Source organism: Muntiacus reevesi, chromosome 2 (assembly GCF_963930625.1).
Source record: "Muntiacus reevesi chromosome 2, mMunRee1.1, whole genome shotgun sequence".
NCBI lineage: Eukaryota > Metazoa > Chordata > Mammalia > Artiodactyla > Cervidae > Muntiacus > Muntiacus reevesi.
The window spans coordinates 90,068,412-90,094,262 of NC_089250.1; the positions used below are offsets into that span (position 1 = coordinate 90,068,412).

The 25,851-nt window shown below is 40.1% G+C and overlaps 1 protein-coding gene across 4 annotated transcripts in view; it reads left to right on the forward strand.

Moving 5' to 3' along the window:
• TTC13 (tetratricopeptide repeat domain 13) overlaps positions 1-25,851 on the forward strand; it is a 75,643-nt gene that overhangs the window by 27,154 nt on the left and 22,638 nt on the right. For 2 of the 4 annotated variants that reach the window (XM_065922319.1, XM_065922318.1), the window contains exons 5-12: positions 5,517-5,582; positions 7,088-7,180; positions 9,862-9,978; positions 10,920-11,030; positions 16,338-16,420; positions 17,598-17,739; positions 18,044-18,218; positions 19,844-20,000. In XM_065922319.1, the coding sequence (XP_065778391.1) occupies positions 5,517-5,582; positions 7,088-7,180; positions 9,862-9,978; positions 10,920-11,030; positions 16,338-16,420; positions 17,598-17,739; positions 18,044-18,218; positions 19,844-20,000 (944 nt within the window). The remainder of the gene's footprint in view (positions 1-5,516; positions 5,583-7,087; positions 7,181-9,861; positions 9,979-10,919; positions 11,031-16,337; positions 16,421-17,597; positions 17,740-18,043; positions 18,219-19,843; positions 20,001-25,851) is intronic. The other 2 variants (XM_065922321.1, XM_065922320.1) reach the window with 1 other exon arrangement.

Consider the following 25,851-nt stretch of genomic DNA (forward strand, 5'->3'; position numbering starts at 1 on the left):
ATGGGCTTAAAAAAATTTATTTTCTTGGGATTTGAGACATCTAAGTGAACCTGACTCCAGTAAGCTAACTATCTTATTATACCATGATTTTGTATTTGCATAAAGTGAATAATATTGGACAATTGAAATATTAGTTTAATTCATTTAAAATTCTGAAAAAGTTATAAAGTATAAATATTATTAGACTTGTGTATTCAAAAATACTTCACAATGATATTCTGAGCTCAATTTGTTTTTAGAAATAAACTTTTTTTATTTGAAAAAATAGTTCATTGTGACATTTCCTGTCTTGTTGTTAACATCCAAAGCCCGTGATAAAATAATAAAGTTTTATCAATCAAAAAAAGTAATAAAATCTACCAATTAAATTTAGGAACCTGTTATACTAGACTGTATTGTGGTATGACAGCAGCCACAATAATTATATGATGCTTCCCAGGTGGCGCTAGTGGTTAAAGAACCCGCCTGCCAATGCAGGAGACATGAGAGATGCAGGTTAGATCCCTGGGTTGGGAAGATACCTTGGAGGAGGGCGTGGCAACCCACTCCAGTACTCTTGCCTGGAGAATCCCCATGGACAGAGGAGCCTGGCGGGCTACAGTCCATCGGGTTGCAAAGAGTCAGACACAAACTGAAGCAACTTAGCACACCATACACAATAATTATGTATTCTTTTATGTTGTTGGAAGAGAATTCTAAAAGAAAAATATAAGTTGAATATTAGAGGAAACCTGAGTAACATGCATCTGTAAAGTATTTAGGTTTTCTCCATTCAATTTACAACAACATAGAGGATGTTTAGTTATTGTGATTGTTATCATAGTTATAGTCTAGTATTATGGGTTCCAAATCAACTGCATACTCTCCCCTGAACCTGCCACATCCCCCCACCCACAACTGAAAAAGAATCTCTAGTTGTATCCTTGTGTCGCCCAGCTCAATGGATGGCAGCCCTCCATAGGGTTACAACATGCTTTACACATATGTGTGTTGCTTACTTCATCTGTATATCTCCTAAGTATCTCCTTCATCCATCTGCTGCTCCCAGTTCTATTCAGACCATGGCCAGCCACTTTGATCTGCCAGATGACAGATGGGGCCAACGTTTCCTGGCTTCTCTCCTCACACCCTCCACACAGATGCACATGTGCACACCATACAAACTTGTACTTTAAACACTCGTATACTTTGCTGTTGGTTTTAGGTTAGAGCTAAAAATCTTTAATATGGTTCCTTCCTGCTTCTCCAACCTCAGCTTGGAGATGCTGTATTCCTTGCTTCCCTCAGAGTCTTTGCACCATCTGGACCAGTCATTCTGGGATTCCCCTACCCCCTAAGATCTCAGTCCAGGTATTTAAGTCTTTATACATTTTATAAAGCACCATTTATCTCTCTCACACTTATTGAGGGTGTAACCTTACATTTACATTTGTGGTTCTTCAGCTGTGCTCCAAGAAGGCAAGAATCTTTTGCGGTCTGTATTGGTTTTTCTTACCGTGGTATTTGTAGCACATGGGATGGGGCATGGCTCATAGCTGGCCCTGAGTAAATATTTGTTAAAAGAATGACTAACATCCATATGATATATAGGGAAACAGAGGAGAACATACCTGTTTTCCAGGGGCATCTGTAAGGAGTTGGAGAAGAGGGAGTGTTTGAGCTGAGACTTGGAGGATGGAAAGATTTTCCTGGGCATAGAGACAGCGGGTGGGTGTTTCAGGCAGATGAGAGCATTTGCAAATGCACCCAGCTTGGGAGCCTGTGTTGCATCTAGGGAACTATTAAGTAATGCCAATTTTTAGAGTACGAACTGGGAGTGGGGGAGTGAAAGGAGGTGAATGGTGATGCAGAAAAGTGATCAGTTATTTTTGCAGAGGCATTTAGATGTCACCTCACTGTGTTTCAAATTCTGAGGCACTGCCCTCTAGTAGGCACTGAAATTAATTGGTGAGTCAAGACTAACATTTTTTAAATGAAATATACCTGATAAGGAAATATCAGATAACATTGTGTACAGCAAGGCTTGATGAGACTTAGTGAAACTTTTGTTTCTGATGTGTTTGTGTGTATATTTATGTATATATGTATGAGTGTACTGGGTTACAGTGTAAAATGTATTTCTTAAAGGAAAAATGTTTGAATTTTGCTGTTGTAGGTGTTGGGAAGCCAATGAATAGTTTCAGCCAGGGAAGTGTCATGATCAGTCTTAGTGTTAGTTAACTCTGAATATGGGCCTGGAGACTGGTGGGAAGAAACGGGAAGTGGTTGAGACCATTGCAGTAGCCACATGAGAGGAGGTGGCTGCTGGGTCAGGAGATGAAACTGCCAGGATTTCTTGAGTAGGTGTGTTGGCGGGGAAGATGAGGATGACTCCTAGAGTGGCTGGTGTGGCCACAGGGTATATGGAGATGTCAGTCAAACAAGAACAACTATTTATTTTTCACTTTTTTCTACCGGAGGGTAATTGCTTCACGGTGTTGTATTGGCTTCTACTGTACAGTATGAATCAGCCATGTGTGCGGTGCTGTGCTTGATCATTCAGTCGTGTCCGACTCTCTGCACCCCCATGGACTGCAGCCTACCAGGCTCCTCTGTCCATGGGGATTCTCCAGGCAAGAATACTGGAGTGTGTTGCCATGTCCTCCTCCGGGGGATCTTCCCAACCCAGGGATCGATCCCACGGTTCCCGCATTGCACACAGATTCTTTACCTCTGAGCCACGGGAGACCCAAGAATACTGGAGTGGGTAGCCTGTCCCTTCTCCAGCGGATCTTCCTGACCCAGGAATCGAACTGGGGCCTCCTGCATTGCAGGCGGATTCTTTACCAGCTGAGCTACCAGGGAAACCCAAATCAGTCATTAATATACATATATCATTAATATACATATATCCTCCTTCTTGAGCCTCCCTCCCACTCCCCATCCCACCCCTGCAGGTCATCACAGAGCACCAAGCTGAGCTCCACGTGCTATGCAGCAGCTTCCTGCTAGTTACCTGTTTTACACATGGTAGTATGCATATGTCAGTGCTACTCTCTTGATTCATCTCCCCTCTCCTTCCCCTGCTGTGTCCATAAATACATCCTCTATGTCTGTGTCTCTATTCCTGCCCCACAGAAAGGTTCATCAGTACCATAACTCTTTATTTAAGCGTACTTTTTTTCTAATTTACCTCTTGTCATTTGTTATAAACGTTTTCTCAGTTGAGGAGAAAAGCTTCTTGGATGGTGTGTTTTGAGACAAATCTGAAAGTGGAGTTTCCTTTCACTGGAGCCTGTCCTCAGCGGGCGTGAGCTGCATGGGATCATCAGCCGCCCCCTGCTCCCCAGCCTGGACGGGGAGCTGCTCTGTCACTCTGCTGTCTTTTGGCAGGTGCTGGTCCTAGGGAAACACATGAAGACTGTCTCAGTTTGATTCCTCAGTGGGGAACTCTCTTTCCTGCTTCTCCTTACCCTCTGGCCCTGGATCCCACTCCCAAACTACTTGCCCTGCCTTTCTTTCAGCCAGGAAGAATATTCAAATGTTGAAGTTTTATCTCCAGGTGACAGAACTATAGGGTGCCCTTTACCTTCTTTTTTGTGCTTTTCTTCATTTTCTAAATTTTCTATAATTTATAATAAGTTTTCTATTTAATTTATTTAAATACAATATTTTCAACTGATAGTAAAGTTTTCTATTACTTTCCATAATATGTTTTACTTAACATTTTTTTTTCTGATTATAAACATATGTGTGTGTTAAATAATTAAAAGGAATGCATCAGTGTATTAAGCAGAATAGGAAGATAACCAGTAATCCCACTTCCTAGAAAGTATTACTGTTAGTATTTTGGAGAGCATTTTTCTATGCACATCTGACCCACATAATCATATACAAGTCTTATTTATAGGAGGTGGCTACCATTCTTTTGTTCTGTAACTCGTACGTTTCTCCATTTAGCGAATAACATGGGCAGCCTTTCATGTCAGTTACACACATGTCATAAATCAGAGATCCAAGACCATGTGGGAGCCAGAGAAGCAAATTAAATGAGCAAAGTGAATTGGTGGAGTGTAGAGGCTCATGGTAAGCCAGTGAATACATATCCTCCTCTAAATAGGCGACCAGTACTTGGCGCTAGTTGGGTTTGTTGTTGTTGTTGTCATTTTCTAACATTCTCATGCCCAAATGTGAGTCTGTCATTGTTGGATTTTTTTATTTTCCAAGAGAAGCTAGAAATCTTGCTTATGTGACTTTTTTCAATGGCTGTGAGGCCCATCTGCTGGCTGGGTTGTAACCAGTGATGCCTTGTGTGTGTTAGTCACTCAGTCGTGTCCCACTCTTTGCGACCCCATGGGGTGTAGCCCACCAGGCTCCTCCATCCATGGGATTTTCCAGGCAAGAATACTGGAGTGGGTTGCCATTTCCTACTCCAGGGGAATCTTCCTGACCCAGGGATTGAAGCCGAGTCTTGTGCATTGCAGGCAAACTCTTTACTGTCTGATCTACCAGGGAAGCCCCAGCCAATGATGCACCAACTTACTACTTAATGTGGTGTACCTGATTCTGTTTATGGTAGCCTTTCTTGGGGGTCGTTGTTTTTCCATGAATAGCATCTTATCCTTTGTTTTTTCCCATTTACTCATCATTTAAGTTGATGTGTCTTTTTCTGCAATACTGGCAGACACTCAGTCTCAGATTTGAAACTGATAGATTGGTATGCAAGATCCATCATCTGATATAGTCCTGTTAAATTCTTCACTCAGGACCTGATAGCCAGAGGCCATGTACTCTTCTTTCTCAAATGTATAGGAAAGGGTTCAAAGAGGAGGGTAAGAGTGGCACAGGGTACGTGCTGACTAGTGGCGTTTCCCTCTGCAAGTGAGGCAGTGCATACTGCTGGCCGGCGTCTGGGACTTGATGGAGGGGCAGCAGATGCCCTGTCCTTGGGTCCGAGAGGCGTTTTATCCAGTGCACACGGGAGCAGGCTGCAAGAAAGGTTTGGTTCTTATTCTGACCCATTAGAATAAAGGATTGTGTTATATTAATACCTGATAGGTTGTGGAGCCAACTCATCTCTTGTTCCTCATTGAGCTGGCGCTGACGGCTTCTTTCCTTCTCAGATTATTTCATGACTATTTGAAAACAGATGAACTAGGACGAGGCATCACCCAGTCCATTACTCCTGTCTCTGCTTCTCTGAGCATCCGTTTTCTCTCTGGCCTGTGACTGCTGGTATAGAGTTGTTGAGAGGATTACATTTTAAGTAAGATGACTGTGTGAAAGAGACTAGCACAAAGCTCAGTAATATTGGTTTTATTTTTTCAGTGTTTTAAAATGTAAAACTCTTATTCATGTCTCATTCAAATGAGCTTTAAAAATGTAGACCCTTTTGGTCGGGGACTGTGTATCGATTGACACGAGTGATGGTAGCATAACATAGAGCTGTCACTTGCAGCATTAACGTGCTTTAAGCAGAAACTGATTTGTTTGTTTTGTTTATAGTTTTTGACGTGTTTCTGTTTTGGTCTGACTAGGAGGAGCCTGATCTGGTTAGTGCAATTTATGGCCGAGGGATAGCCTATGGAAAGAAGGGACTTCATGTGAGTATGGAATAGTCATGCTTGCCACAGTGTCTATATGACTGGACTCAGACCAGGGTTTCCATGGAGCCCCTCCCTGCTCTCGGAGCTCTGATGGGACAGCGGTGGTGGTACCCCAGTTCACAGATAAGACACTGGCCATAGGGGTCTTCCTCAAGGTCAAGTGACTGGAAAGTAGAGGGCTGGGGATTTCTGCCCAGGTCTTCTGAGGTCAGTTTCACCTAATTTTCTATTCTAAAAGGACAGCCTTTGCCAGCCTGAACTTTAGTTCATGTTGAACTGAACATAAGCCAAGAAAAGCATGAGACCTTGACAGAATCCCTGAGAAATACTCATTGGTATAAGAGAGAGACTGGGTATCAACAGTTTACAGTACTTAGAATCTTTCAATTTTTAAATGTTGAATAGAAGAACAGAAGTTTTTTTGTAAAATATTATAAAAAATAAATTATTTTAAATTTGTTACATATTATTCTTTCTTAGATATATCTTTGGAGCCTTATTCTACTTATTTCTCTGAGGAGTGCGGGAAGAAGGTTATAATAAGTATATTTTTGGGTCAAACAAAGGCCCTTTGGTGTGAAAATGAAGACTTTCCTGAGATTATATAGTAAATAATGAAGTGGTCTAGGTCAGATGTCCAAATTTTCATTCTTGAACATTATACATGACCCTTTTTCTTTCATATTAAAAATATTCAAATGAAATTATGCTTTGAGGGAGAAATGTCACTTTGTATTTTTGTGAATTAAAAAAGCAATTGTCCTAGTTGCCTGATGGCCTATTGGAGAAATCTTGTATAATGTATACTTCTGAGACATGAGAAAGCAGACTGCACAGGAACACAGATTTGGAAATGACGAAGATGTTTAGGAAGGGAGCATCAGTAAATAGCCCTACTTAGGTTCAGGGCATCAGTAAATGATCAAAGTTACCCTAGTAAAGGTTAGAGATAAGCTGCTTCTTCCTCATTCTCATCTCTTTTCATTTTATATCTTGATGTGAAATTTGCTTGTATCTTTAATGTACTTTTAATGTAAAAGTAACATCCTTATGTATTTTTGATATGAAAGTAATATGTAAATTTTAAAGAGAACAGGCTTACCTAGGCTTCTCTAGGAGTAGGTGTATAGGCCTAGAGGGATTTTGACTGACACTAACTTGGCTCCTCTGTTCCCACATTGCCACTAGTTAGCACACTGCTGTCCACATGCTCATCCCTTAAAATGGGCTGATGTACTATTTAAATAGGTTAAATTGAGAAAACATCTTGCCACCTGTGGAATTTGTGCTAGGTAGCCAAGTCCAGTGTGGGTAGGTAGACTTGAACGAGTTAAGTAATTACAGCTTATTTAACTTGACAGATCTCTTACATAGAAGCTAAGTTCCTGTTTATTTCTAAATAAATAGTTATGTCATTACTAAATTATTAGTTTTTTCAGAAAGTCTGTTCAAGCTGGTTTTGAGTAACAGTGTATCTCATACTGAGCTAATGCCTTTTCAAGGACATTAAGAATGCTGAGCTTGCTCTGTTCGAACTGAGCCGAGTAATTACCTTGGAACCAGATCGTCCAGAGGTATTTGAGCAGCGAGCAGAAGTGAGTGTGGTTTTCTTTTTCCCTCTGTTGTTATTGGATTTTAAAAACTCTCAGATTTTTTTTTCCTTTTATTTTATTGCTGATAAATTTTAAGCCTCCCGTATACTTATTGTGTTTTCCTCCATAGGTACATAATGCCTTTAAACAGTTGAAATTACTAGAAAACTATGGGCTGAGTGATACTCTTTCCCGATTTACCATGTTAAATCTTTGCTGATTTAACATGTAACAGTAACATTTAGTATTAAAAATACAGTTATGATGTGTACCACCACTGTCCATGTTCACTGAAAAATATGACATACGTGTTTACTGTGTAGATGACATACTTTATTTGGCAAAACAGTATGACAGTATGGTCAAACGAGGTCTATAGCCTTTCGAAGCGTGTTTGTGTGTGTGCGTGCTCACTTGTGTCTAATTCTTATGGATACACCTATCTACATAGAGATGTAGACTAGGGAAGGGTGACCATAGCCTGAACTTAGGACTCAAGGTGGAGACAGTTCCAGGTAATATGCATGACAGTGGACACCACGGGAGGGGGTGCTTGTTCAGGAGCAGAAAAACATGGTCTGCTGGATCCCCGGGACAGATTGGCAAGGGGACAGGCATTGGCGGTATCTGCAAAGGCCTTGCTGAGGAGGTGATGCTGGAGCTGGGTAGGAACCATGTCCTGGGTAACAAAGTAGAGAAGGGTGTTCAGGCCAGAGAAAGGACTGTGTGCCAAGGCACCCCTTTTAATGTTTTTAAAGGAAACATGTCCATTTTACCATTTTCATTAAACAATAGTAAACTGTCCAAGTTTCATATTGTATTTATTTTATTGCACATTTAACCATATTAAGAGCTTTAGAATTTATGTTAATATTTTCAATCTGATTTAGAACTTAACTTTTAATTATCTGTTCTGGTGGGATTTCATAGTTGGACTAAAGGGACAAATGACTTTTCCTCCCTCTTTTGAGGGAGAAAGCTTAACAAGCAAAGGGAAGGCTAAATGTTTTAGTATTTTTAAAACTGCATTTGTGATGCTTTTGTTCTCAAAATTATAATGTGTTAAATTACAGTTCAGTTTCTTAAAATGAGTTTTTTTTGTTTTATTGGGGATTTGGCTTTCTGAAAGAAATTCTTTCTCAAATAATGAAAGAATTCATTATCTCTTGTCTCTTTTGGATTGCTACCCTAAGGGTTGAATGACTATAATCTGTTCACTGCTGCATGAGAGGCCTGTTGGTTTTTAGGGTGAGCGTTGGGCAGCTCACTTGGGGATACTCTGCTCCAGGGAGTGGGTGCTGGGTTCTTCCCTGCTATCACACTGATGCTCTGCTGAAATGTTATGGTAAAGCATGAATTTAATTAAGTGCACTTAGAAGACTGATTTGGCAGCTTTGGAAAATTTTTACATCTAATCAAAAGCTAATTGTATACCCAGAATGATATTGGTAATCAGAAAAGTGATTTCCAATGATCTTAAAAATATATAGCAATATCCCCTTTTCATATTATCAGGCAATAATATGATATAGTGATTTTTCCAGCTAAATTACAGTATACTGTTTGTTTATGTCAGAAATTGTTTCATGAGAAACTTTTCACTTTTATACTTTCTGAAATCATCTATATTTAGTGAATGTAATTTAACCTTTTTTAGTTACTCTGGTCATTATTATGCATATTGATTTTGTGCTGGGGTGCAATAATTCAGTTATGTTAATACTAATATACTAGGTCAGGATTTTTTCCTTCCAAAATATAACTCTAGACCACTATGCTTCTTGAATTCTAAGGGCACATATTCCATTTCTTTCCTCTCTCTGAGCTGTCTCTCTTGCTACTGGCGGTGTGCCTGCCTCAATCTTCTCTCTTGCTGGTTTTTAAGTCCTGCAGAGGAGGAAACCAGTTAGTAAAACTTGATGGAAATGACCTGTTATAAGAACAAATTTAACCGTAATTTAAGAACGTTTGTTCCGGATGAATTGCTTGAGCTTGATTGCATGAATACTGATACCCATTTTGGATTATCTTACATCTTTTGGGTGAACTTTTGCATTCTGAGCTGTCTTCTGTGTTGTCATTGTTGCCTGAACACAGCTGATTGCTGGATCAAAAGAGTGTTCAGAACAGGCCTGCAGATGTTTTTTCACTGCCTCGCAGATCATAACTGATGAGTTGAGAGTTGTTCACATCAGAGGGCTTACACAACACCTGGAATCCCAGAAATTGCCATTCACCACTTAATACCACAGATGGCATAGCTAGATACCATGGGGGACTCCAATCTGTGTTTATCAATTCCTCTATTTTAATGGTTTAGAGTTAACTTTCAAATTAATTTGACATGCCAAATTTTGTTCTGAAAGGTAAATGATAGGTTAGGGAAAAATGGTCACACTTCAAGAAAAGCAACATCTATTATGACACAGAACATGAAACAGTGACAAGGCAATTGCCCTGGTCACAGTTCTTCAGCATCCCCTTGACTGGACAAGGTCGGCAGCCCCACAGCTGTTGACTTTGAGTCTCACTGCACAGGACGTGGAGTCAGGGGTTCTAGGCTGCTGAGAGAGTCGCACTGTAAGTGTGGGGTGGTAAAGCAGACTTGAAAGGTCAAAAGCATTGGCAGTTGTAGGGGCAATCACTGGGACTTTTCTCCCCTGATTACGTTTTTGGGTTTATAGATTCTGTCCCCTCTGGGACGAATTAACGAAGCAGTGAATGATCTCACTAAAGCTATTCAACTTCAGCCCTCAGCACGGCTGTACAGACATCGTGGGACCCTCTACTTCATATCAGAGGTGAATTACTTTTGCCTTGAAATATGTCCTTTCATGGTGGTAAAAATTTCAGCTTTCCTTCTACTTCAGAAAGCTACTATTTGGTAGATTGGGGTTTAGGGCTGTAGATTAATAGTTTGTGATATAAGACAATTATGAAAGCATATTCTGTAGCTGAAATTGAACCCAGTGGAGAAATATTAAGTACCAGAAACACATTTTTTGCTTGAACTGTCAGCAGTTACTAATTCTGGGCTAGGGGAAAAAAGAAAGAGTGGGAACAGAAGAAGAAAAATTGGGTTTACAGATCATACCTTAACTTTTCTCGGGAATGTCAGCGTACAGAAGCAGGTGTGCATGTTATCAATGTGATCATTAAACTTAGGGGTACAGTTTGAATTTCTTTGGGTATCACAGCCCAAGAATCATCACCTGAACTAATGTGGCTTCCCAGACTGTAGCTTCTCAACCTAGCAAGATTACCTTTTATTATGAGTGGTATTTATAATTGCCATAGCTATTTTTGTTGGTTTACAGTCATTTCAATACAATTTTCTATTGCAAAAGAAAATAGATTTTAAAAAACCTCAGTATAACACATTTTAAGGTTGATCTATATATCATAATTATTTTAGACTTCAAAATAATGTAATGTTAGTACTAAAATAATTTGTAAAGTATCTATAGCAGGTTATGACTTTAATAGTATTTAAAATAATATTCTTTTGTGGTTGAGACAGTATGCTTAAATTAAACCTTTGTGAGTTTCTCTCATCAATTAAAATCAACTCTTTCAACAGTGTAAGCATGCTTCTAATATTGGTAGTCATGAAATGTTTTCTTTAAAGCCAGAAAGGACGCAGAATAAATTGGGATTTTTTTTCTCTATTAATCAAAAGTAGGACATGTCCAATATCTAACGAATACTACTTTATTTTTTTTTTTCATTCTCCTTTTTGTAGGACTATGCAACAGCCCACGAAGACTTTCAGCAGTCCTTAGAACTGAACAAAAACCAGCCCATAGCTATGCTATACAAAGGTTTAACTTTCTTTCACAGAGGACTTCTGAAGGTGAAAGTGCTGTGCAGTATGTGTACCTACAGTGATGCTAGATCTCCCTCGTGGTGGGAGGAATTGAGCCGGGGTTTAGTTTGGCAGGTTTTAAAATGACACCTCACATGTCCAGTTGGTTTGTTATAGAAAGTAGTTTGAATCAACAAATTTATTGAGCTCCTACTGTCTGATACGTACTTGGAGGAAAGTGTGAAAGGGGAGAGGATGAAAGGTTATAAGGGAGAAATAATGCTTTATACTTAGGACAGACACAGTTTACAAAGCCTTCCTCCACATATAATTTATCACGTGGTGAATAAATCAAAGAAAGTAATGTCAGCAGTGTGCCTTGGAAGCCATGGTGAGAAGCTCTCATTTGAACTCAGGAGTTAGGAAGGTCCAGAGAATAAGTGGACATCATCTTGACTTGGAAAGCAGAGCACGGCTGGGGAGAAGGACTCTGAGGCTGAGAGGAAGGTGTGAGTAATGACCTGGGAGACACACCCACACATGTGAGGAACTGGGACTGGGCCCCCCACAGGAAGAGAGTCCTGGAAGGTCAAGAGTGCTCTGCTGAGCATTTTGACTTTAGCTGGTAGGCCTGGAGGAGTTCTGAAGTCTAGATTTGGGGGAAATAGACAGTTGAGATTCAATTTGTACTAAGGAAATGGTTGCTGACATGGCAGTGGCTGAAGAGAGTAGGGACAGGGGCTGACCAGGAGATGCTGCCGCATTCAGGTCGGGAGTGGCCTGACGGCCTGGGGGGCTGCAGGAGGGGTCCCAGCACTGTTGCTTAAAGACTGCTGTTGGGAGGAGGGGTCGAGAGACAAAGGAGATGCTCTGTCTCAGCTGAGTGGGGCTGAAAGTCACCACCAGGTGCCCGCCCCTCCTCTGGCTGGGACTCTGCCTTCTCCAAGCCTGTTCCAGGAGCCTGTCCTGCAGCAGCTTCCGTCTTGCCAGGGCAAGGGGCAGAAACACAGCTGAGTGTGGACATCTGGCTCTCACCCCAGACCTGGCACTTCCAAACTGCTTGATTGAAGACAGGTTGACCTGAGAGTCACAGATAGTCTGCCCGGCGAGGTGAAGACACTCATTCTGACCAGGAGGTGGAGAATTCAGAGTAGGTTGCACTTAACCTGAACTTTGGAAGGTCGGAAGAGCTTCAGTAGCACATAGCAGAGAAGAATACATGGATGTTACTGAAAATAGCTCTGAGGATCTGATACACACATAAACACACTCACTTGGAGGGTGGGGAGAAGGTTTACCTTTTAAAAGACCACAAGTTGTAAATCCTCTATGTTACAGACGGTGCCTGTCACACAGTAGGTGCTCAATAAGTATCAGTGGGGTAAATTTCAAGGGCAGAGCGTTGAATTGGAAGGTCGTGGTCTGAGCTCTTGCTCTGAATCTTATTATCTGCACGGCTGGACATGCTGCTTCAATTCTTTCAGCCTTTCCTTCCACATTTATCAGGTAGAGATGACGCTACTCTCTGTCTCTTGAAGTGGGAGTGAGAATTACATACAATAAAATGTGTGAGAGTCCTTTATAAGCTGTAAACATGAATCTGGTATTACAGATTATTTTCCATGTGAGGATTTAATCTAAGTCTTATAGACTCTAAAAAAAAATAACTCCCATCCATTAAAAACCAAACTAGAAGGAATTAATTTTGCAAGTCTTATTTCATATACTTCATCTCCATTTTTGCAAGTGTGTAGAGGTGGTCCTAACAAGGACCCTTTCTATCCCCTCAGGATTCAGACAGGCAGTGCAGGCTTTGAGTTATTTAAAATGTGCTTTGAGCAGCTGCCAGATAATTTCTTCCAGTTAATTTTGTCTCTGCCCTGTATTCCTCTCATATTCTCTTCACCTTCAAGTCACCTTCAATTAAAAAATTCAGAATTGGAATACTGTGTTCAGAATCTATCCCTCAAGTATCACATGAAGGAGAAAGAAATTTGAAATAGAAAAAAATGCCAATTATCAGTACTGAGAGGGTAAAAATATTTTTTTTAAGTAAAGAAATGTAAACAGTTGATTTCATTTTTAAGCCACATTTAGGAATGTAGGCAAGAAGGGCCCTTTGTGTTATTTCAAAAAGAATTTTTTCAGAAAAGAGTGGTAATAGAGACACTGAATAGAAACTGAACGTGGACTAAAATTCAGTTTGATTTATTTCACATCTACCTGATGAAAACCTAGAAGCAATGCTTTTGTTCTCTGAGTGTTAGAAGCCCCTCGGTGATCCAGTCTCACCAAGTGATTTGGGCTCTCCTCCTTTTCACCACGCTCACCAACACAGCCGTGATGTGTGTAATAGATGGGAACTTTCTTTTTGCATTTTGTAGATCTGCTGTCCGAGGAAGTCAGAGTGTTTACGTATTGTCTCATTCATCCCAACGGCATCCCCATGATGTATAGAAGGAGCAGAGGGTGTCCCCGTTACAGAGATTGGAAAACTGAGTGGTGAAATGCCTTAATTAAATTAATGAACCTAGTTTAGATATCTGTCTTTTTCTTGTTAAATGTAGAGACAAAGTATTAAATGGACCAACAAGTCTGAGCTATTTTTGTATCCTACGGGTGGTCTCTCCAGGTCAGTAGTCCTGAAATTAAGTGGACAGTTGCTTATTTAATTTATGATTATAATACATTAGAAATATATTAGGGTATATTACATGACAAATTTCACGGTTGTCCAATTCAGTAGATATATCAGACAATTTTGATATTCCTAGGTAATAAAAACAGCAGAAACTTTTCTGTTGAATTCTACTCATTTTGTAAGGATGTTTCAAAAATGGTATATTCTGAACACACATTTTTATAAGCCTTTACTTTGAGGGTTACCTGTTATGGTTCTGTTCAGTTATGCTGAACGGTCCCAGCTAGTAAGGAAGATGGCGACTTAAATGGTGATGATTGCATTTGCTATGCAGACGACTTCAGAGCCAGTTCACGTGCTTAGAGATAGGTTCAACAAACGTAGTTTCTTTGTTCCCAATGCCTTAAAATCTTGATTCTGCTATGTCCCCTCTTTGGCAGAATGAGGTAGAGAGCTGTGCAGTGATTAGACAGGAACCCCGAAACCAAAGACTCTTAAAAGCTGAAGAGAAATCAGACTTTGAAGAACTGTGGCGTCCAAGCATGCTGTAAGTGCAGTGGGCAGCAGATGTCCTCTGGGCATCTCCAGTAGACGTCCACAAATGCTCCAGACTTCACACATCCCAGTGGACTCACACCCTCCCCCGCCCCACGGCTGTCTGTCTTCCGAGACTTCCTCACACCCGGGCTCCCAGCCTAAGCTCTTCCTGCCCGCTCTGCTCCCTTATCCCCAGATAGCCACCACATTCTGTCTTAGTGTGCCGTTTTAAAAATCTCTCCTGAATCCGACCCTCCTTTTCTCTCCTCAGAGACACTGTCTCAGTCTGAGCTTTGATTCTCTCTTGCCTGGACCACTACAGCCACCTCTTACCTGGGTTCCATCCTCCCACCTCTCCAGTGTGTCTTTTCTGCTTTGGCCAGCAGTTCTCATCTCTCTGAAGAGTAAACATTGTGAGGTGTCCCCCTCCTCACTGCCCTCAGTCCTTGTTGCTTCCGGGCAGCACGCAGACTGCAGAGCAGGGCAGAGGCCCTCCCTTCTGGCCTCATGCACCCCGCGCCCCTGCCCCTCTGACTTTCCCCACGTCAACGAGCGCCCTGTACCCCTGTGTGGTCCCACCTCCCCTGTCCAAGATGCTATCTTTCTTTACCAAGCTTCTCGTGCTTTGAGGCCCAGCTCAGCTGTCACCTCCTCCCTGTAGCCTCTTCTGCCCTCCCAGGCTCGGTCAGTTCTTTCTTTCTTTTTTTCACAGAGACTTTTACTCATATCGCTGTTGTAGCTCTTAGTTTGTATTCTAGTAACCTGGTTACATAGTTGGCTTTCTAATGATACTGCGAGTTCTTAGAGGACAGAGAGAATGACCTGCCCATCTTCATGTCCCCTTACCTCCTGCTGTCCCTAGCACATAGCAGGCGCTCAATACATGTTTGTTGAATTAAAAATGCAGTTGTTAAAATCCTGAAAGATCAAGACTATGTCACAGCAGGTAGCCTAATTAAGAGTGGTCTTTAACATTTCTTTAATGTTAAAAAATTATCCATTTTCATCTGTCTCCCAAACAGAGCTATGCAGTGAGATTCCTTAATGAGGAGGTTTTGTCACCTCCTTTGCCTTTGAAGAGTTTCAAAGCCAGTCTCTCTTGCCCTGCTGGCCACCCCTGAGAAAATCAAGAAGCAGGGGATGAATGACTTTCTGAAAAGACTCAATATTGTATAATTTTTGCAAAACTATTTTGTGTGCCTACCAGGGCATTAAATATTTATTGAGTGCCTACCATGTGCAAGGCATTTGATATCTCTCATGATTTTCTGCTATGAATTATCTAATTGGGTTGAAATGATCGATCCAAGAGGTTTTAAAGTTTTTTCTCAATTAAAGCTCTTAGAAGTTGTGATATTTTACAGCCATTAAGTAAAATATGTCTTTTCCTTGGGAAATGTGTGAAATATCTGTGTAATTTTTTATTACAATAAATAACATAATAATGAAAAGACATTGAAACACCCAGTGTAAGCCTGGGATGTTTATCCTGAAACAGTGGCTTGTTTTATCACCGGTTTCCACGGAGAGTCCCTTGCAGCCAGGGCGTCCCACAAGAGCACAGTGTGTACAGTTCTGGAACCTCAGTGCCTCCTGGAGCTGTGCTGGGAGGAGCCATGCCCCCCCCACCCCCAACCTGAAGGTTTCTCTTTTATTTTTACGCTTTCTGTTCCCTTGTAGATCGTGGGAATCGTTCAGTAGCTATCCTAGGAGCTTGTTTTCTTGTCTTGTCAATAATTTCGTGTTGGGCTTGCTTTTTTGTCTCTCTTGTTGGTTTAATTTCAAATGCTGTCAGTTGTGATCATTTTAGATAATTTCATGCAGCTGTTAGACTTACTTTTGTTCCTTAGAGTCTTTATTAAGTAAATGATTATTAAAATGAAGGTGTTATTGGTAGTCAAAGCTCTCATGAGAAACAGAAGCTGTTTTCCCATTTTGAAAGGAGAAACTTAAGGCTCTGTTGTTGTTCATAGTAATGTATTTGATTACTATTGAAATTAAATCCTCCTGACTCATAGTTTATTGTAGTTTCTACCTCTCTTTAAGTCCTCCTATTTTGAAAAATTCATTCAGAGACCATCTATTTTATATATACTGTATTAGTCCTTCAGTAATTTGAGAGAAACTCAATTTTAACAGTTAAGCAAATGAAATAATTTTCTGTGTTCTTTTTATAGGAAGCTATTGAATCCTTCAAAGAAGCTCTGAAGCAGAAAGTTGATTTTATTGATGCGTATAAAAGCCTGGGACAGGCCTACAGGTGAGTAAAACACTAATAGTCGGGGTAGGAGGGAGGGTGTATAGTGGGATAGCCTCTCGTAATAGGGATCTGGTTTTTAAAAATGTGCTTCTTAGCCGAAAGAGATGGTTGCTCTAAATCACATAGGTGTTCACATACTTGTTGAGATTTTCTCTGGGCATAGAAAAAAACATGGGTAAGAGGATACCATAATGCATGTTACTGTGCCCTAAAATAGCTTTGGTCTGTATATATTGGCCGAGAAAACTTTAGTCCTTCAAACGTAGGTGCTTTGAATAATGGCATTCTAAGGTGTTGAGTTACAGATGATAACTTCTTTTTTAAGGCAGGAACTAAGGTTAATACCCACATCACTAGGATCTGTTTAAAGATCCTAGAATTGTGGGATGGAAATGTTACAAGTATTTTGCATCTCTATCAGGAACAAGCAGCAGTGCTTGGCTTCCTTACTGCCATCAAAGCTATTCTGACTTTTGGTTTAAAAAATTTTTTAGCATTGTGACCTGTATAAAGGTACTATAAATGTTAGGAAAGAGAAAGATAGTGACAGAAATCTCCTGTGAAACTGTTAGGTGCCTTACTCAAAAAGGATTTAATTCAAGAGCTTATTTATCTGACTCCATAGTTAGAAAAAGTCTCTTATACTGACTTGGAGAAAGTGTGTTTGGATTCATTCTAGGTTTGAGGGATGGTATTTATCTGTCCTGTCCCATGGAATTGTTGGGAATATAAGTTGAAAACAGATCTGGAAACACCTAGCAAATAGTAAAGTGCTGTATAAATGTAAGTGGGTGTTATATATATATTTTATGTATTTATTGTTTATATAAAATTGACATGGGATATGTTAAAGCTTCTATTATTTATAAAATTTTTAATATACAAAATAAGACAAGGCTTGTCAGTAATAACCATTTCACTCTGAAATGACCACAATTCTAAAATATACTTCTTATTTCTAAATTTAAATTAGATAATGATTTATTCAATTTTAAGTGAAGTAACTTAAACAACAGAAAAAATAAAATTTAAACCTAAGAATTTGATAAAATAAAAAAGCAAACACCCACATTGAAGTATCTTATTTATAGATTGGATCATAATTCTGAGGGTAACTTAATTCTGTATGTTGACTAAAACACCTGTATTATGTTCATCACTGTTGTTAAATACCTAGGGAACTGGGCAATTTTGAAGCAGCCACCGAGAGCTTTCAGAAGGCTCTGTTGCTCAACCAAAATCACGTGCAGACCCTCCAGCTCCGCGGAATGATGCTTTATCACCACGGCAGCTTACATGAAGCCCTTAAGAACTTCAAGGTGAGCATCCATAAGAGAGAAGCACTGGAACTGCAGTTTTGTATTATTCTTCTGCAAAGGTTCATGAAATGAATGGAGTCCTTGGGGGCAGGCAAGAATAGTGCTTAGACTTCAACAAAAAGAAAGAGGAAAGAACCGTTGCCTTGGCCAACAGCCTGATTTACAGAGTATGTATTTGGTCTGATTTAACGGAGGGAAAACTTTCCCAGTTCCAGTTTATAATTCCAGATTAAAGAGTAAAGCACTTTAAGGGTTCCTAAACTGTCTGGATTCTAATACAGCCTTTTTTCCTTCAATGCCTCAGCGATGTCTGCAGCTGGAGCCATATAACGAGGTGTGCCAGTACATGAAAGGACTCAGCCACGTGGCAATGGGACAGTTTTATGAAGGGATAAAAGCGCAAACTAAAGTTATGCTAAATGACCCTCTCCCAGGCCAGAAGGCCAGCCCAGAGTACCTTAAAGTGAAGTATCTCCGAGGTAGGTCCGACAGCTGCAGTGGTTGACTCTGTGAGTGCCCAGAGCTGCAGGAGCCGTACTGCTCGTCTCTGGTCTTACCTGTTACGCAGTTGCGTCAGAGAAGCTGGGTGACTTGCCCCCAGCCACTCTCTGGTTAGTGGTGGTATCTGGACTAGAGAGAGCCCATATCTCTTAAAGGCCAGTCTTGGTTGGCTGGTTTGTTTGTTTTTTGCCTCTTTCTCACATTTTTTCTTTCTAAAATTAAAAAATTTTACTTATGCCAAAACAATGTATCTTGAACTAAATATGACAGTCATCTGGGTATCCTTGTCTTGTCACATCTCATCCAAAAATATAGGAATGACAAGAAAGTAATCTTAAGTTTTCACTGTTAAGTAAGAACTTAGTATCTTTGATCTGTCATTCCGTCATATCAGAATTCTCACATATTTTGGAGACTTTAAATTGAGATGAAAAAGAAAGCAACTCTTTGAGTTATCCTTTTATTAGTCAGTCTTACCCTTTTTCTGCTATACATAGACATTTTTATTTCTCATATAAAGCTCAGATATTTACTTTTATTTCTTCTCTTTCCTTTTTCATTAGCCCTCTATTATAGTACTGTCCAAGTGAAAAAATTGCAAGCCATGTATATAATTTTAAATTTCTAGTAGCCATGTTAAAAAAGTAAAAACAAACAGGTGGAATTCATTTTAATAATATACTATCTTATTTAACTCAGTACCTCTACAATATCAGTTCAGCATATTATTATTATTATTATTATTATGAAAACACTATTTATTGGCCATTTTACATTTCTTTGTACTAGTCTTTGAATACAGTATATATTATAGTTCATCTCAATTTGGATGCTAAATTTTCATTGGAAATACTTGGCCTGAATTTAGATTTAGTAAAATTTAAAATTAGAAAAGTAGACTGATACATGCAAGTTATTCCAAACATACTGCAGTTTTCTAATAATTGAATAAAACATCAGTTTTAAGTTTAAATTTCTAATTAAGTAAAATTTAAAGTTCAGTTTCTCAGCCACATCTCAAGATCTCAATAGCCAGCTGCTAGGGGCTACCTTTTGGACAGCACAGCTCTTTACTCTTAAGTTGTAATTCCCTCTTTTTTCCTGGTTTAGAACTTGGACTTGTGAGCTATAGACTGAAGATGGGGGCGCTCCATATCCTGGTTCTTTGTACACTGCTTCCCTAGAGATAAGCAGCAGTTGATCAGTCAGTTGATGAAATTGCATACATAGTCATTATATCTATCAGTTGACAAGGAACCAGGCTTTGTCTAACACTGAACTTGCATTACCAGACTCTGGAATTGAATAGTGAGATCTTTCGTACTGCTTATGGAAAAGTGGTTAAAATTTAGGCAAAGTGGACCCAGATGGACTGGTTTGTATTTGCCCCTGGTAATAACTTAAGTCAACGGCAGGCTACCTCCATTATCATATAATAGTGACTTCCTAAAATTTGGAGATTCCACTTAGAATTCTTGTAATTAAGTAACAGTTTGTTATGAAGTATTTGTACTTTGTACAGATTGGCTATAAAAAATTACAGTTAGCTGTAAAAACTGTGTCAGCATATTTGGGTGTGTCAGATCTCATTTCCTATCTGCAGAGTATTCTCGATATCTTCATGCACATCTTGATACTCCCCTAACGGAATATAACATTGACGTGGATCTGCCTGGAAGCTTTAAAGACCACTGGGCTAAGAATCTGCCTTTCCTCATAGAAGACTATGAAGAGCAGCCAGGGCTACAACCCCACATAAAGTGAGTTATTTAAATGAAGACTTTTTTTTCTTTTTTAACACCAAGCTGTTAAGTTCATCATAACATCTCTTGCTCGATAATAGCTTTCTATCCATGTTTCTGATGAATTTATTTTTGAATTTGATATATCTGGAAATATTTCTTTCAGTTTACACCTTTGGATATATGATTTCCTTTTTAAAAAAATTTTGAATTTTGAATTGTAAGATAATTGCTTTATAATGTTGTATTGATTTCTGCTATACAACAATGTGAATCAGCTGATATATACGTATATCCCCTCCCTTTTCAGCCTCCCTCCCACCCCCTCTCCCACCCTTCTAGGTCATCACAGAGCACCAAGATGAGCTCCCTGTGCTATAATAGCAACTTCCCACTAGCTATCTGTTTTACACATTATATTTTATATATGTCAGTGCTACTCTCAGTTCATCCCACCCTCTTCTCCCCACCCCACTGTGTCCATAAGTCCTTTATCTACGTCTGTGTCTCTGTTCTTGCCCTGCAAATATGATTTCTTTTAGCCCAACATTCCATGGTAATTTAGGGTACTTTCAGATTTCAGATGCACTTATAATTCTTGGTAGCTTTTGATATGCATTATTTTTTTTACCATATTACTTTTAAAACAAATTTCTTAACATATTAAAAGTTTGAAATTAGAGTGCTGGCCAATACTGCTGCAGTATGGCAGAACAGATCTGCTAAAAGGCTATCTCATTTTAGAACAATTAGATTTAGAATAGAAACTAATTCCTGGGAGTCTAGCTGCCTTAAAAATTAGGAAAAATCTATAAAGATCAGCCCCCTCATTGCTTAAAAAAAAGAGAAGATATCCAGACCAGAGTGATGGGTGGTAAACACATATTAAAGGAAAAAGATATCCTATCCAGTGGAGTGCCTGGAAGCATGAGCAGGATGGGTTTGCTGACCTTCCAGGTGCTAAAGTGATCCAGCATTGGAGGCATTCCCAGGATCTCAGTGGGAGGAGATACAAATCCTTCCTGGGGAGAAATTGGTGCCAATTTGTGCCCTCAAGTATTCCCACAGCCTACCATCATTAGTATGAGAATCAAAACCAAGATGACCAAAGCCATTTGTGAGAATCAACAGAAGCAACAAACAATAGACGTTAACCATTAGGGACTTCACATATTGAAATTGTTAAATACAGACTCTACAATAACTCTAGATGAAGTGCTTAAAGAAATTATGAAGAATCATAAACATGAGCAAGAAACATGAGGTTATAAAAGACCATATTAAAAAAATAGTTAGATGCTCTCAGAATAGAAAATACAGTTATTGAAATGTAGAATTCAGTATACAGACTAAAAAGCAGATTAGCTATAGCTGAGAAGAAATTGCAGGATTGGAAGATAGAACATTAGGAAGTATCCAGAGTGGGGCACAGAGTCCAGGAGTTACGAAACTTGAAAGAGAGAAGGTGTGTAAAATGTAAGAAGGGCTAACATATATCTAATTGAAACTTCAGAAGGAGAAAATAGAGGAGAGGCAATGTTTGAAGAAATAATAGCCAAGAATTTTTCAGGACAAAGGAAACTTATTAGTAAATCTGTAGTTTTTTTTAAAACATGGAGTAAATACAAAGAAATCCATTCAGATACATGATAGGTAACCGGAGAACACCTAGGGTAAAGAGAAAAAACCTTAAAAATAGGAAAGTTGTCTCACCTAGGGTCAATTATTAGACTGACTGTAAACCTTTCAACACCAATAGTTTTTACAAATTAAAAAGTAAAAGTCAAACAACCCATTCCAGTTAAAAAAAAGTGCAAAAGACATGAGCAGGTAGGAGGGAGTCAAGATGGTGGAATAGAAGGACATGCAATTTGTCGTTCCTGACAGTGCGTCAAGAATACATCTACAAATGGAACAGTTCTCACAGAGCACCTGCTGAACATTAGTGAAAGACTTTGGATACCTAAAAGACAGGAAAAATGCCCTTACAACCAAGTAGGATGAAAGAACAAAGGAAAAAAAAAGAGGAATCAAAAAAGGGACTGGCAACCCTGGTGGGAAGCTGAAGGTGAGGGGACGTCCCCACACTTAGACAAATTCCCTCATGGTGGGGAAATCAGCTGGGAAGAGAAAGAGATCTCTAGGGGATCAAAGGAGCAGACAATGGATGGTCTGTCGAAGAGAGGACAAAGTAAGAACTGCGTGCGCGGCCTGTGCTGCAGCCCTGCACCTCCCAGCCTGGGTTGTGAGCCATGCATGCGGTAAAGTAGGGTTTGGAATGCAGACCCATGGAGGGGACAGCTGCTGTCTTTGAAAAGACAGCCTGTAGGGAAAGGAGTAACGGGCTCCAAAACTGGGAAAGTTTGTGGAACATGTCCAAGATACCATAGAAGTAAGGCTTCATTGTTGAGTGGCGCGCAAGGGGCGGGGCTGCCATTACAACCCCCTTTCGTACCTGCTGGCTTATGCCTCTGCAGGCACTGGAAGGGGCAGCCATCTGAGCAGGCCTGCCCACCCCTTAAGCCAAGGCCTCCTCTGCCCAGGTAAGCTCTGCAGTCTGAAGCAGTACCCTTGTCAAAGCCTCCTTGGGTGCTCCTGCCTGAGACAAAAATCCACCAATGCTGGCAGAGGCTGAGTGCTAAAGCTTGGAGTTAAAAAGAGAGCAGACCTGGGGAAAGGAATACTGTTGGCTGAGCAGATACAACAGGGGACAGAAGTGAGGGGCTCCATCGCTGGGAATGGCCGTAGTGGAAGCATGGTCTGCCTAGGAAATGAGGCATCATTGTTGAGAGGCATGGAAGAAGTGGGCCTGCTACCTCCCCGCACATGCCAGCCCCTGCCTCCACCAGCACTGGGAGAGACCCCCACCAGAGTGACTGCACCCTAGTCTGTTGCAACTGCCTTCTGGTCCCTACCACTGTAAGCAACTCATGCAAACCCTACTTGTGGATGCTGTACTCCTCACCAGCCTGAAGGAGTATGTCCCAATCAGCCAGTTTTCCTTCCTTCTCACCTAGGAGGGAAACAGATGTGAGAGGGTGGCGCAGGTTCAGAGTTGGGGCCAAAACCAAAACTGAGCCCCAGGGGTGGGGCAACTAAGGCAAAGGAGCAGAAATCTCTCTGTGCAGATGCCCAAGCCACAGATTAAATTTCTGAGATCAGCTTGGTAAACCCCGTGTCTGTGGAGCACCTGAGTAGACAACAACTCTTCCCACAAATGAGGTCAGTCAGCAGTGGACTTTGGGGGTAAGTACATGTAGGAGTCAGGCCAGGTCAGAGTCTGAGCTAGTACTGCAGTGCCCACAGCAGGTCCAGAGACCTACCTAGAGGTATTGGAGGGCCTCCTGGGGAGGCAGGGACTGGGTCTGGCCCACTGTGAGAATAAGGATACTGACAGAGGAGGCCCCAGGGAAATATTCTTATTGCTATTATTCTTTTTTTGTTTGTTTCATTTTGCTCAGTTGCTGGTGATAGTGTTTTCTTTTTATTTACCAATTTTTCTAATATATACTTTTATTTTCCATTTTTACTTTTTTGATATTTTGTGTTTTCTTTTCTTTGGTTCTTTGTTTATTCCTTTATTTTTTTCCTCTTTCTTTTTGATTGTTTTTATAGGTTTCTTTTATGTTACTTCATTTTTGTTTATTTCCTTTCTATGTTTGTTTTCTTTTTCTGTTTTTATTAGTTTAGTCCTTATTGATTGTTCTCGTTTTTTAATTCTTTGTTCTCTTTTTTTTTTCCCTTTTATTCTTTTCTGTCTGCCTCTTTGTTTCTGTTTGGTTTTGTTGTTATCATTTGTCTTGGGTTTGGTGTGTCTGTTTAATGGTTTTCTTCTATTTTTTCTTCTGTGTGTGTGTTGTGTTGTCGGTACTGTGTGTTTGGTTTGGTTTTGGCTGTTTGTCTTGGGTGTTATTTGTTTTCTTCTTTTTTCTTTCTATTTTCTCTGGCTGCAGTGCGTGGCTTGCAGGCTCTTGGTCCACTGGTCAGGGTTCAAGCTTAGGCCTCCGGAGTGGGAGTGCTGAATCCTGGATGCTGGACCACCAGAGAATTCTGACCCCAGGGAATAGTAATTGGCATGCACTCTCTAGGAGGTATCCATCTCAATGCCAAGCTGCCTTCAGGCTCCAATGCTGGATATGCCAAACAACTGGCAAGACAGGAACACAGCCCCACCTATCAGCAGTCAGGCTGCCTAAGTTGTACTAAGCTCACAGACACCCCAAAACACACCATCTGACATGGCCCTGCCCATCAGGGGGAAAAAAAACTCAGCTCTACCCACCAGAGCACAGGCTCAACCCCTCCCACTAGGAGGCCTGCACAAACCCCTGGACCAGCCTCACTCACCAGAGGGCAGACAGCAGAAGCAAAACGAACAGCCACCCTGCACAGCAGGTTAGACAAAATAAAATGGCAGAGAAATATGTTGCAGACAAAGGAGCAAGATAAAATCCCAGTAGACCAAATAAATAGGAAAAAGAAATAGACAGCTTACTTGGAAAAGAATTCAGTGTAATGATAGTAAAGATGATTCAAGATCTTGGAAATAGAGTGGAAGCACTTACCAATAAGATACAAGAAATGTTTAACAATGATCTATGAGAAATAAAGAATAGTCAGTGATGAACAACACAATAACTGAAATGAAAAATACAGTAGAAGGAAACAATAGCAGACTACCTGAGGCGAAAGAATGGATAAGTAAGCTGGAAGATAGAGTGGTAGAAATAACTGCCAGAGAGCAGAATAAAGAAAAAAGAATGAAAAGAAATAAAAACAGTCTCAGAGACCTCTGGGACAACTTAAACACACTGACATTTGAGTTATAAAGTTCCCAGAAGAAGAGAAAGGGAAAGGGCCTGAGAAAATATTTGAAGAGACTGTGGACAAAATCTTCCCTAACATGGTAAAGGAAATAGTCACCCAAGTCCCGGAAGTATAGAGAGTGTCATATAGTGTAAACCCTAGAAGAGCCCTAGGAGAAGGATAAACCCAAGACACATGTTAATCAAACTAACAAAAATTAAACACAAAGAAAAAATATTTAAAACAGGAAGAGAAAAGGAAAAACAACATACAAGGGAATCCCCATAAGGTTATCACCTGATTTTTCAGCAGAAACTCTGCAAGTCAGACAGGGGTGGCAGAACATATTTAAAGTAATGAAAAAATAAAATATGCAGTCAAGATTACTGTACCTTGTAAGGATCTCATTCAGATTTGACAGAGAAATCAAATCTTTACAGATTAGCCAAAGCTAAGAGAATTCAGCTCCACCAGATCAACTTTACAACAAATGCTAAAGGAACTTTTCTAGGTGGGAAACACAAGAATAGAAAACCTACAAAACAAACCCAAAATACTAAGAAAATGTTAAAAGGAACATATAGATCAATGAATACCTTAAATGAGAATGGATTAAATGCTCCAACCGAAAGAAACAGACTGGCTGAAGACACAAGACCTGCGTGTGTGCACTCTACAAGAGATTCACTTCAGAACTAGGGCACATACAGACTGAAAGTGAGGGAATGGAAAAAGATATTCCATGAAAATAGAAATAAAAAAAACTAGAGTGGTAATACTCATATCAGACAAAATAGTCTTTAAAATAAAGACTACTGCAAGAGACAAAGAAGGACACAGCATAATGATCAAGGGATCAATCCAAGAAGAGGATGTAACAATTGGAAATATTTTTACACCCAACATAGGAGCACCTCAATATATAAGGCAAATACTAACAGCCATAAATGAGGAAATCTACAGACAGTAGCACGATAATAGTGGGGCACTTTAATACTCCACTTGTACCAATGGAAAGATCATCCAGATAGAAAATTAATAAGGAAGCACAAGCATTAAATGA